The sequence below is a fragment of the Grampus griseus genome (assembly GCF_964374135.1).
Source record: "Grampus griseus genome assembly, chromosome: 14".
Classification (NCBI taxonomy): domain Eukaryota; kingdom Metazoa; phylum Chordata; class Mammalia; order Artiodactyla; family Delphinidae; genus Grampus; species Grampus griseus.
The window spans coordinates 21636250-21647862 of NC_139008.1; the positions used below are offsets into that span (position 1 = coordinate 21636250).

The following is an 11613-nucleotide window of genomic DNA, read 5'->3' on the forward strand; positions in this document are numbered from 1 at the left end:
GGAAACACACCAAGTACAAGCTGGTTTTTCATATATCGTGTATAAAAAAAATCAGAGACTCCAGGTAAGATGGCTGGAACAGCCAGGGGTTGTCTGTGGGACCGCTGCTGGGGAAGATGCCTCAGCTCTGCTCCAGGTCGACCACCAGGTAGGGCTGGGTGTCCCTCAGGGCCTGGAGGAGCAGATCCTTGCAGGTCCGGTTCCAGGCTGGAGCAAAGCTGAAGAGCTTCCTCATCTTGGTAGGATTGGTGCGCTCCGCCCGCACTGCCTGGTACTGCTCCTCTGTCAGGACCTTCCCGTACAGGGCGTCCAGCACCCCATCCACGTCTGTGACCCGCGCAATGAGGGCCGCCCGATGCTGCTCCACAAAGTGCAGTGCTGGGGCGGGAAGGAGGAGAGGGGATGAGCTGGGACCAGGGTGGGTGCTGGAGCCTGTCCCTCTTGAACACTAGGCTTTCTTCAGAAATTGCCCTGAATGCAACCCTAAGCGGTGGGGCTCAAGATGGGCATGCCACCAGGACTCTACCTATAGTGGGATGAGTTTAACTTTGTCTCCCTTTCTCCTCCCAACCAGGCTTGGGCCCTGGAGGTGTGTGAGTAGCTGGGTGGGGAGGGTTGGTCTAGCTTTGCGCTCTCTGGGTGCTCTTGGCCTTGGGACAACAGATTTAGGCTGTGCAGGGGTGCAGTGGGGCGGGGCTGGTGAGGTGCCCAGGTAGGTGAGGTTGGGTGTTGAAGGCTTTACTTGGCTGCTGTCTGGCGAGGGGACTTCATCTCGGTTGGCACGGTTCCAGGGCCTGTAAGAAAATGTTAAGTGGTGTCTCCAAGTCTTTCTGGGGTCAGGGATCTCCTGCTCCGGAAGCCAAGGTCAATACCAAGCCTCCCCAGCAGGAGGAGCTTTTATTAAAGGGTAGGAGGAACAGGAAGCGAAAGCGTGAGGAGAGGCAAATGTTCGGGTTGGGAGGAGGGTACAGATGAGGGCATACTGGTCTGGACCTCTGCGCGGAGGGTGGAGGAGGCGAGCTCCCCCTTGCCCCAGGTCTCCTGCATGCCCATGTCGCGAAGCACGAGCGCCGTGAGGTTGGCACCGTACGCCTCCAGATAGTAGCTGACGAGCTTGTCGGTGAGGTCCACAGCATCCGTGGGTAGCAGCGTCCCCCGTGGGATGCGTCCGTAGCCTTCGTGCAGCGACACTGAAAGCAGCTTCGTCTTGAACTTCTTGAACTCCTCTGCAGTCAGGTTCTCCAGCGCATCCAGGATGGCATCACGCATACACCCCATGGCTCCCGGGGTCCCCCACTGTAGCTCACTTGGGCTGTCTGACAAGCAGGAAGTCTGCTCTGCGGCGGGACCTGGAACTCTCCGCCTTCTCTCAACTCCGGCCTCTGCCCCAGAACATTGCCCTCGGGTGTAAGGCTCCCGACTATCCCGTTCCTTCCCATCCTCTCCTGGCCATCAGGGGGTGCCCAGATCGCATCCTTTGGCTGGTCTGTGAGGTGGGACCCAGGAGACCGGGTGGAAAAGGGCTCATGGGTGGTGCCTGCCTCTCCAGGCTTGGACTAGCTAGCACACATCAGAAACCTGGTTTATTGGAGCGCTAAGGCTTAGAACTGTGGAATTTTAGAACCCTGAAATCTCCATGTTTCCCTAAACCTTAGCATCCTCTCTGACATGTCATAGAATCAGAGTCATAGAATCCTAACAGCCAGACCATGTAGCTTCCCAAATTCTGGGGAGAAATGAGGTGTCAAAAGAGTGTAGAGGGCTTCCCTGGTGGCGCAGTGGTTGAGAGTCCACCTGCCGATGCAGGGGACACGGGTTCGTGCCCCGGTCCGGGAAGATCCCACATGCCAGAGCGGCTGGGCCCGTGAGCCATGGGCGCTGAGCCTGCACGTCCAGAGCCTGTGTTCCGCAATGGGAGAGGCCACAACAGTGAGAGGCCTGCGTACCGCAAAATATAAAAAATAATAATAAAAAAAAAGACTGTAGAGATAACTGTGTGTGCTTTATCTCTCCAAACCTCAGTTTCGTTATCTATAAAATGGGGATAATAACACTCACTCTTCCACTTAGTAAATATTCCAACATAACATGGGCTACCTGATGGTACCTGAGACCTTGACAAATGCTTCCAGAATTTGGTCCCCCAGGAATTGAATTTCTTGGGAAGTGATGACAAGAGACCCTTGCAATAGTTGAGAAAATTCTTGACTGGAGGGAAAGTCATGGGTAGAGAGCAATTCTGGGGTCAGAGGGCTTGACCCAGAAGAGCAGATGAAAGGTGGTGTGGGATGGCATTGGAGGCCAAGCTGTGCCCAGAATCATTACCTTGCCCTTAACATGGCTGGGAAGGCCCTGCTGGTCTGTCCCTGTGGACCTCACCAGCCTTTCTTGCACCACACCCTGCCCCCCACTCCACCTCTGAGTTCCAACCACACTGGCCTCTCAGTTCCTCAAATCTGCCAGGCTCCTTTGCTTCTCCAAGCCTTTGCACATGCTGTTCCCTCAGCCTGGAGCTCTCTTCCCTCACTCTTTGCCTGACAAACTCTCAAGACTTTAGGTCTTAAGTTAAATGCTACTTCCTCTGGGAGGAAGTATATTAACGCGTATATGTGAAATCTAGAAAAATGGTACAGATGAACCGGTTTGCAAGGCAGAAATAGAGACACAGATGTAGAGAACGAACGTATGGACACCAAGGGGGGAAAGCAGGGAAGGGGTGGTGGTGGGATGAACTGGGAGATTGGGATTGACATATATACACTAATAAGTATAAAATAGATAGCTAATAAGAACCTGGTGTATAAAAAAAAAAACAAAATTCCAAAAAAAAATAATGATAAAGGGATCAATTAACTAAGAGGATACAACATTTATAAATATTTATGTACCCTACCTCAGAGCACCTATATAAAGCAAATATTTAAAGAACTGAAGGGAGAAGTAGACAGCAATACAATAATAGTAGATTCCCATCACCAGCCTCTAAGGCAGTGTGCATACCTGTAGCAATATCCTGCAGCCATGGAATTGCACACTGACAGCTGGGGCCCCCACAGCTGCCTGAGGGCTCAGCTCTGGCCTTATCTCCTGTCACTTGCCTGCACCACTAGGCTCACCTGCAGCTGTCCCCATAAACTGTGCACCTGCACCCAGCCAGCTAGATCCCCATTAAGCCTCCATTGCTGTGCATGTCTGATGTGAGATCCTGCAGGCACAGAATGTACATACACCAACATCCAGGGCCTCTGAAGCTGCCTGTGTACCCTCACATGGCCCTGGCCCTTGTTCCTGGCCCTGGCCCCTACCACTGTGTGTGTATCCGCAACCAGCCTCTGCCATTACTTAGGCACCAGTTGGTGGTATGTACACACCACCAGCAGCTCCATGCCACTGCTGCCTGCCCTTGTGTGTAGCCTCTGGACCTGGAGGCACCACAAGGACCCCAATAGCCCTTGTAGCCATTGCAGATACCCCACTATGCTCACCAAGGACCACATAGTTGTCAATGCTGTGGACCCCTGTGGCCTGACCGAGAGAGACATCATGCCCCCACCCCCCACCCTGGACCCAGAGCTGCCACATGCCCCTGCCCTTGGCAGCCTGCGCCACTAGATACAGAGTCACAACAGACTCCAGCATGCTCCCACCCACAGAAGGTCTTTCATTACCAGAGTCAGTCCATAAAGTCTGGAAGAGGTGACTATTTCTTCAGTTGTGCAGACACCTACACAAGACTACCAGGGTCACAAAGAATTGGGGAAACATGACACCTCCAAAGGAACATAGCAAACTTCCAGTAACTGACCCCAAACAAATGGAGATAGTTTAATTGCCTGGCAAAGGATTCAAAATAATTATTCAAAAGATGTTCAGAGAGCTCAAGAGAACACATAAACAATTTAATGAAATCAGGAAGACAATACAAGAACAAAACGACAGGTTCAACAAGGAGACAAAAAACAATCCCATTCACAAAAGCATCAAAAATAATAAAATACTTAAGGAGTAAATTTAAAGAAGTGAAAGATGTATTCACTGAAAACAAGATATTAATGAAAGAAATTGAATAGACAAATAAATGGAAAGCTATCCCATGTTCATGGATCAGAAGAGTTATTGTTAAAATGTTCCTACTGCCCAAAGTCATCTATAGATTAAATGTAATCTCTAGGTTGCCATGGCTAAGGGGTGAGGGAGATGGAGAGAGGTTGGCAAAAAAGTACAAACTTTCAGTTATAAGATGAATAAGTTCTGAGGATCTAATGTAAAACATGGTGACTATAGTTGATAATACTGTATTGTATAATTGCAATTTGCTAAGAGAGTAAATTGTAAGTGTTCTTACCAAAAAAAGGAGAGGGGGCAACTTTGTGAAGTGATTGATATGCTAATGAACTTGAATGTGGGAATTCTTTCACAAGGTATACATATATCAAATCATCATGTTGTACACTTTAAATATAGTACAATTTTATTTGTCAATTATACCTCAATAAAACTGGGGGAAGAGAAATTAAAGAAGACCTAAATAAATGAAGACAGCCCATGCTCATGAAAAATTCAATATTGTTAGCATTGCAGTACTCCCGAAATTGATCTACAGAGTCAGTCAATTCCCAGCTGCCTTTTTTGCAGAAATGCACACACTGATCCTAAAATTCATATAGAATTGCAGGGAACCCTGGATAGCCAAAAATTTCTTTAAAAAGAAGAACAAAGTTTGAGGTCTCACACTTCCTGATTTCAGTACTTTCTACAAAAGTGACAGTAATCAAAGCAGTTTGGTACTGGCATAAGCATAGATATATCTTAATCTAATGAAATAGAATTGAGAATCCAAAAATAAGCCGGTACATCTATGGTCAATTGATTTTCAACAATAAATAACAGTCTTTTGAACAAACAGTGCTTAAACAACTAAATAGGCGTGAGACTGGAAGACAAGAGTACAGCCATTTTTGAAAAGGACCCAGGGAACGACCTTGCGCAAGCAGGCTTCACAGATCCCTTAAAACAAAGTGCCTAAAGCTTTCCAGTTCCCTGAAACATATAGATAAAGGCCTGGCAGACATTCCCAAGTTGTTTTTGCAGGAGGCAGATCCCCACCAGATGAAAACTGCTGACCGCAAGTGCACAGACCCCCACACCAGTTGACGGTTGATGATTCTTGAAACTTCATCTTGATGCCAACCAATCTCAGAATCGAGCACAAGCTGATCGGGCACCTGCTGCCCCCTCCCTCACACTCGCTTTAAAACCTGTTCCCTGAAAGTCCTTGGGGAGTTGGCACTCTTTTCTGCCTTCTCCCCTGTGCACAAACTATCCTTTTAATAAAAAGCTTTGCTTACCTAAGAGCCTTGTGGGAGTGAAATTCATTTCTATGGTATTGCTGCCCAAGAATCTGGAGAGGGCCTGGTAACAGACACATGCAAAAGAATAAAGTTGGACTCTTACCTCACAATATATACAAAAATTAATTAAAAATGGATCAAACACCCAAAAGTAAGACCTAAAACAATAAACTCTTAGAAGAAAACATAGGTAAATCTTCATAACCTGGATTCAGCAATGCATTCTTAGATATGACACCAGAAGAAAATATACATTAATTGGGCTTAATCAGAATCAAAACTTTTGAGCATCAAAGGACAAAAATGTGAAAAGACAAGTCATAGAATGGAAAACATTTTCAAATCATATGTCTGATAAGGATTTCACGTTATGAACGAACAAAGAACTCTTACAACTCAACAACAAAATGACAAACCAATAAAATAAAGGGCAAAAGGATCTATAGACATTTCTCCAAAGAAATTATACAAATGGCCAACAAGCACATGAAAAGATGCTCAACATAGCTGCTAGGGAAATTTAAACCAAAACCACAATGAGAAACCATTTACCCACTAAGAGGGCTATAATTTTAAAAACATTTTAATTTTTTAAACAGAAAGTAAGTGTTGGCAAGAATGTAGAAAACTGGAACCCTCACACACAGCTAGTGGGAATGTAACGTGGTATATAGCAGCTGTGGTAAAGTTTGGCCATTCCTCAAAAAGTTAATCATATAATTACCATATTGTAATAGGGGCCTCCCCAGCCCGAACCCAAACTGTGACGGGCCCTCTCCTCCTCCCTCTCTGGCGCCGGCGGCTGCGCGGTTGGGGCAGGGGCTGCTCCGCTGCTCCTCTCCGCGCTCCGGCTGGGCCTAGCCCACCGGCCTGGCCCCGCACCTGCCGGCCACCCACTGCGCAAGCGGGCAGGCGGGCGGGAGCTCCGCCCTGGGGACACCCGCTCCCAGGCCACGTCATCAGTCGTGAACTGACCGGTGAGGCCAGCCGCGGGTTGAGCCCAGGGGGCCCGCCGCCTCAGACAGCGATCCCAGGAAAGGATGTGTCAACAGCCTCCACGTGGCCACCGGGGTCTCAGCGGCTTCTGCGCCTCGCTTCACCTAGACCTGGAGGACAACGTTGCTGGAGCAACCTGGTACTTCTTCAGACCTGGCGGCTTTCTGGGGTCGCACCTCTCTACTCAGGGTGTGAGACCTGAGAGGCAGGCGCTAGCTGCAGCAGCCCCGCTCAGCCATTGGTCGGTGCCACAGTGGCCCCGCCCCCTCCCCCCTCTGGTATATAAAAGGAGCCCGCATTCGGACTGAGGTAAGGTGGATTTTTGAGACGCTAGTCTGCTGTATTCTCGGTCTGCTAGCTTTCCCATTAAAATCGTTATTCCTTGTTGCAACAACTCCTCTCCCGATTTATTGGCCTGTTGTGCGATGAGCAGAAGGAGCTTGGGCTTGGTAACAATATGACCTTGCAATTCCATTCCTAGGTTTCTAGGAATGGAAAGCATATGTCAACACAAAAACAGTAGCATTATTCATAATACCCAAAAAGTGGAAACAACCCGAAAGTCCATGAGAATGGATGAACAAAATGTGGTGTTATCCAAAATGTAATACATGACACAACACTCATGAATCTTGAAAATATGCTAAGTGGAAGAAGCCAAACACAAAAGACCATATATTATAATGATTCTATATATAAATGTGATGGAAGAAATTTTCACGTATTGAGTTATGAGGCAGTCATTCTAGCTTATACAGGATTTAACTTGAATTTTATGCTAGCTAAAACCGCCTGTTTGTAGCCTATCAAACATACATTGTACATCTGCTTTAATCATTAAAGAAAAGGGTACCTGAAGTAAAGAATGTTCTTTTAAAAAATAAAGATTAAATGCCTCCCTTCCTGGGATGTCAGTGCTACATACTTCTTCGATAAGACTCCCTTCCCAGGTGCCAAGGCCATACTGACTCACTGTATACATGCTGATCTGTTTTTTTGTTTGTTTTTGTGAAATCTTGAAGGAATGTATTCCTGACTTGTTTGGTGTTCTTTGTTCTGATGAAATATGAAACTATGCGGAAAATCATGCTTCTCTGGAGCAGTTCCTCAGAGTTATCTGAGAGACCGTCTCCCGGACGATCATCCTCAATTTGGCTCTAATTGGCTTATTGATTATTTCCATCCACATAAGAAATGCCCAGAATTGGCAAATCCATACAGACAGAAAGCCGATTTGTGGTTGCCAGTGGGTGGAAATACGGGGAATGATGAATGACTGCTCATGAGTACAGGGTTTATCTTAGGGAAGATTAAAATGTTCTGGAATGAGTGGTGACAGTTTCACAGCATTGTGAATGTAATAAAAGCCACTGAATTCTAATACTTTAAAATGGTGAATTTTACCTCAATTTTTTTAAAAAAGAAAAATCCTATGGGATGGGTAAAATGATATTCCTACATAATAGCTGAGATTCAGAGATCAACTCATTTGTCTAAAGTCAAATTAAAATTAAAGCTGACTGAACCTCCCAAAACCTTCCTTCTAATCACTGTTACAACCAAAATAAAAACAGTTAAAAATTAACTCTAAGTCCCAGTGGGTTTTTGCGTGTTTGTAGGGAGTTGGGGCGGGGGGGAGGGGCGGGGGGAGGAAAGGAAGCACGCTCTTGGGCTGGAAGGAGGACGGGGGGCGGCGGTAGGCGGAGCATCCCGATTTGGAGGGCTTAGGGAGGAGGAGGAAGGGCGAGGAGGTCCGTACACTTACGGCCGAGGCCTTGGTAAATGCTTCCGCCCCGCCGTTGAGGGGCGCCAGTCGACCGAGCGCGGTACCTCCTTCCAACGCTTTACCCGAGCGCCCCGCCGGCGGCCCCGCGGACAGGTTTGCAGCCTCTTCCCCGCACGGACCCCTCAAAGGCGAGGCCCGACCCCGTACCAGGCGGGCGGGAGGACCCAGCAAGCGCTGCCTCGGCCCCTTTCCCGCCCACGGACCCTGGAGCCCCTACCTTCCGGGCAGCCTGCCGGCTCCTGGCTCGCCCAACCCACCTGTCTCAGGTTTCCCAAATATTTTACCACTTGCTCTTCCTGGCCCACAACACAGTCCCCCACTTCCCGAAGACAGACTAGGAGTGAGAGGAGTGAGACGCTTGCCTTGACATTATTAAAATAATGAAACTACTATTAGTAGTAATGACTTAATAGGAAGAATATTAATAAACTTATTAGTAATGTAGGGGCCAGTAACCAGGATGCCTTGCTTGCCTGTTTAAGAGGAAACCAACTCAATAAGCAAGATAAATACTTTAATATGACATTTAGAAATTTTTTCAAAATAAAAAACTTAAAAGTACCATGAGGTGCTATATGGGAGGCTAAAACAAAAGGAAAAATCAGTAATCCTGATCCTAGCTTTATTTAAAATGTTGGTAGTTTCGTTATCATGGAATTTTTTTAGTGTTTTTTTTTTCAATATTACATTAAAAAAAATTTTTTTAGGGGCTTCCTTGGTGGCACAGTGGTTGAGAGTCCGCCTGCCGATGCAGGGGACACGGGTTCGTGCCTTGGTCCGGGAAGATCCCACATGCCGCGGAGCGGCTGGGCCCATGAGCCATGGCCGCTGAGCCTGCGCGTCCGGAGCCTGTGCTCCGCAACGGGAGAGGCCACAGCAGTGAGAGGCCCGCGTATCGCAAAAAAAAAAAAAATCTTCAGTACTGAGTATCTTGAGTTCTGAGTATGTCCCCAAATTTTGCGCTGGAAGTGAGTACTTCAGTCACTGTGCTTGGCTTACCCTAGTGACAGCCCTGCCCTACTGTCAGCTTTAGTGTGGTAGTGGCAGTACGGAAGGGTAGGGAAGTGCAAGTGGCCACCTTCTCCCCAAAGTCTACGGAGGCTTAGCAAGGAACTTCCAGAGGTGCAGGCACAGGGGCCTGTAAACCCTCTAGGCGTGTCATTACTGCTAATAGTAGTTTCATTATTTTAATAATATAAACTAAAAAACATCAATAATACTTATATAATATAATACTTATTAAACACCTACCAGCTAAACACTTCACAAAATGATTTCATTTATGCCTCACCACAACTCTGGGAGGTTGGTCCTAATATTACTAATACTATCTGATTTTACAGTGCAGGAAACAGGATCAGAGTGGTTAAATCTCTTGTTTAAGGTCATCCAGCATGTACAGTGGCAGAACTAGGATTCAAATCCAAACTGGCTGAGCAGGGAGCCTTTACTTGGGAATCACAAAGTACAAAGTTCCTAATCCTCTACCTGGAAATGACTTGGGGATTTCATCTCCAAAGCATTAGAACTCCAATAAAAACCTTAGAAACAAATTGAGATGTTAGGATATCTGCTCGTACAATGTATCACATCAATGAGTTAAAAAAAACAATATGATAATTTCCATGGAAGCTCCTTGTAAACTAAGCCTAGAAAGGTATTTATTTACATGTTATACAAAAGTATGCTAACTCCATAGCCCAGCCAAGTGGTGTAGCACCAGCAACCCCCTTCCCTCTGGACAATTTGGGCCAATGTTTGTTGTACACTGGTTAATCTGCTGTCAGTCCACAGTGCAAAACAGCTTCTAACCTATATTCTAGATCATTGATCTTCAGTTGGCCAGCAGACCTGTGCTGCTCCCCTGGAATTCCTACCAGCCTCCCCAGAACCACTGCTGCTACCACCAGGCTGGGAAGGAGGAAGAAGGCTGCCCTCCCCTTTTATGATGACTTCTTTCCAGACCCTTGAGCTAAAACCAGACCACCATGTTTGGCAGCTAAAACTTTGCTGAGGACCTGGGTGATATCACCCAAAGCCATATGAAGAAGATGATTTGAGGTGACTCACAGACCTACTGTCTTTTGAATAATCATACATTTATTTTGATGCAAATTCAAAATGATTGAAATAGCATATTAAACTACAATAGCAGGCTCATTTTGCTCCTAGTGAAGCTAAAAAGAGTAGTAAAAATTTTAACACAATATATTTAAAGTAAATAATAAAAGATCTCAAGGAGGTATTAGAGCTTCAACAGAACATGGCAGTTGGACTCATAGCATATGTGATCACCTAAGAATTCCCTTCTACCTGCCCAGGTTGTACAACTTCTGACCCTAATCAGATATTGCATATTGCATAACCTTCATTTTGGAAAGGCTCTGGTTACTTGGGACCAGTTAGTTCCCCGGGTCTCCAGTCCCAACAGAATTAATTCAATCAAGACCAATTTTCCCAGCGCTACTTTAGTGAGGGCCTGGGTGATGGTACGCAAAGCTTTATAAAGAACACGATTTGAGGTGATTTACAGACTAGTCCTGTTCCTACAGGATTTGCTAGAAACAAATACAAAAGCTTTCTACTTGACCAGGGCTCAATTTTTAAATACACAATGGAAACAAACAAAAAACCATCTGGCTTTCCTATTTCATTTCTCTTTTAGTTGGTGAGTATTTGGTTTTGCTTTTTTTCCCTCAAGAATAATGAGACACACTGCTGTTTTCTTTATACCTCTGTCATTTTTTAAACCCAGTAATTGTTACATCATAATAATTATAACAACACAAATAATGAGCCGTAAACACTTCCGTAATCCCAGCAGCCCTGGGCCTGCATTTCTAAGGATGGTGAACTGAAGAAACAAATTTGTGTAATTGAAATAAGCTTTTCCAACCACTGCCACATCTTCTCTGTGTTTTGATGATACAAGAGGTTTTCATTTATTATGTGGCTACTCTGTGCCAAGCACTGTGCTAAGTACATTACATGTGATTTATTATTTCATTGGTACATATTTTGACACTTACTACACTGTCTTTCATTATGATGTGACCATTTCCTAAGAAGTGCCCTATGTAGCTCCCAGTGAAAATATCAGGGGAGCACAACTTACGCACTGGAGTCTCCTGACCTGTCTCCCAGGCTACACTCTTGCTCCTTTGTTTCACCCTCTGCATTGGTACAAGACCCTTCTATCTAAATGTTTAATCTCTTTAACCATGTAATTCCCTTCCAAAGAATCACCCTCTTAGCTGCTTGACTTCAAGAAGCATCCCAGTTTTACGTCTTGGTGCTCCTAGATATCAGTCCCTGGTTCCAGTCCAACTCTGTCCTCAAGGAGGAGACAACATTCCTTCCACCCCTGGGTTTAACCTGGCCCGAAATGCCCTCTTACACCCTTTCTGCCAATGTAGCCTAATGGCTAGGCGTAGAGTTCTGGAGTCTCACTTCAAGGGCAGATCCCAACTCCTCTGCTGA

General features: G+C 46.1%; 1 protein-coding gene across 2 annotated transcripts; it reads right to left on the bottom strand.

The window, feature by feature from the left end:
• Positions 1-121: 121 nt before the first annotated feature.
• LOC309832048 (apoptosis-associated speck-like protein containing a CARD) lies at positions 122-1278 on the bottom strand (the record flags this gene model as incomplete). 2 transcript variants are annotated; one of them, XM_082669567.1, is made up of 2 exons in its annotated part: positions 122-378; positions 984-1278. In XM_082669567.1, 2 exons carry the CDS (start codon positions 1276-1278, stop codon positions 122-124), a joined length of 552 nt encoding a protein of 183 aa, XP_082525693.1. The 2 variants fall into 2 exon arrangements, with proteins under 2 accessions (XP_082525693.1, XP_082525692.1); XM_082669566.1 differs by having other exon boundaries at positions 122-432.
• Positions 1279-11613: the final 10335 nt, after the last annotated feature.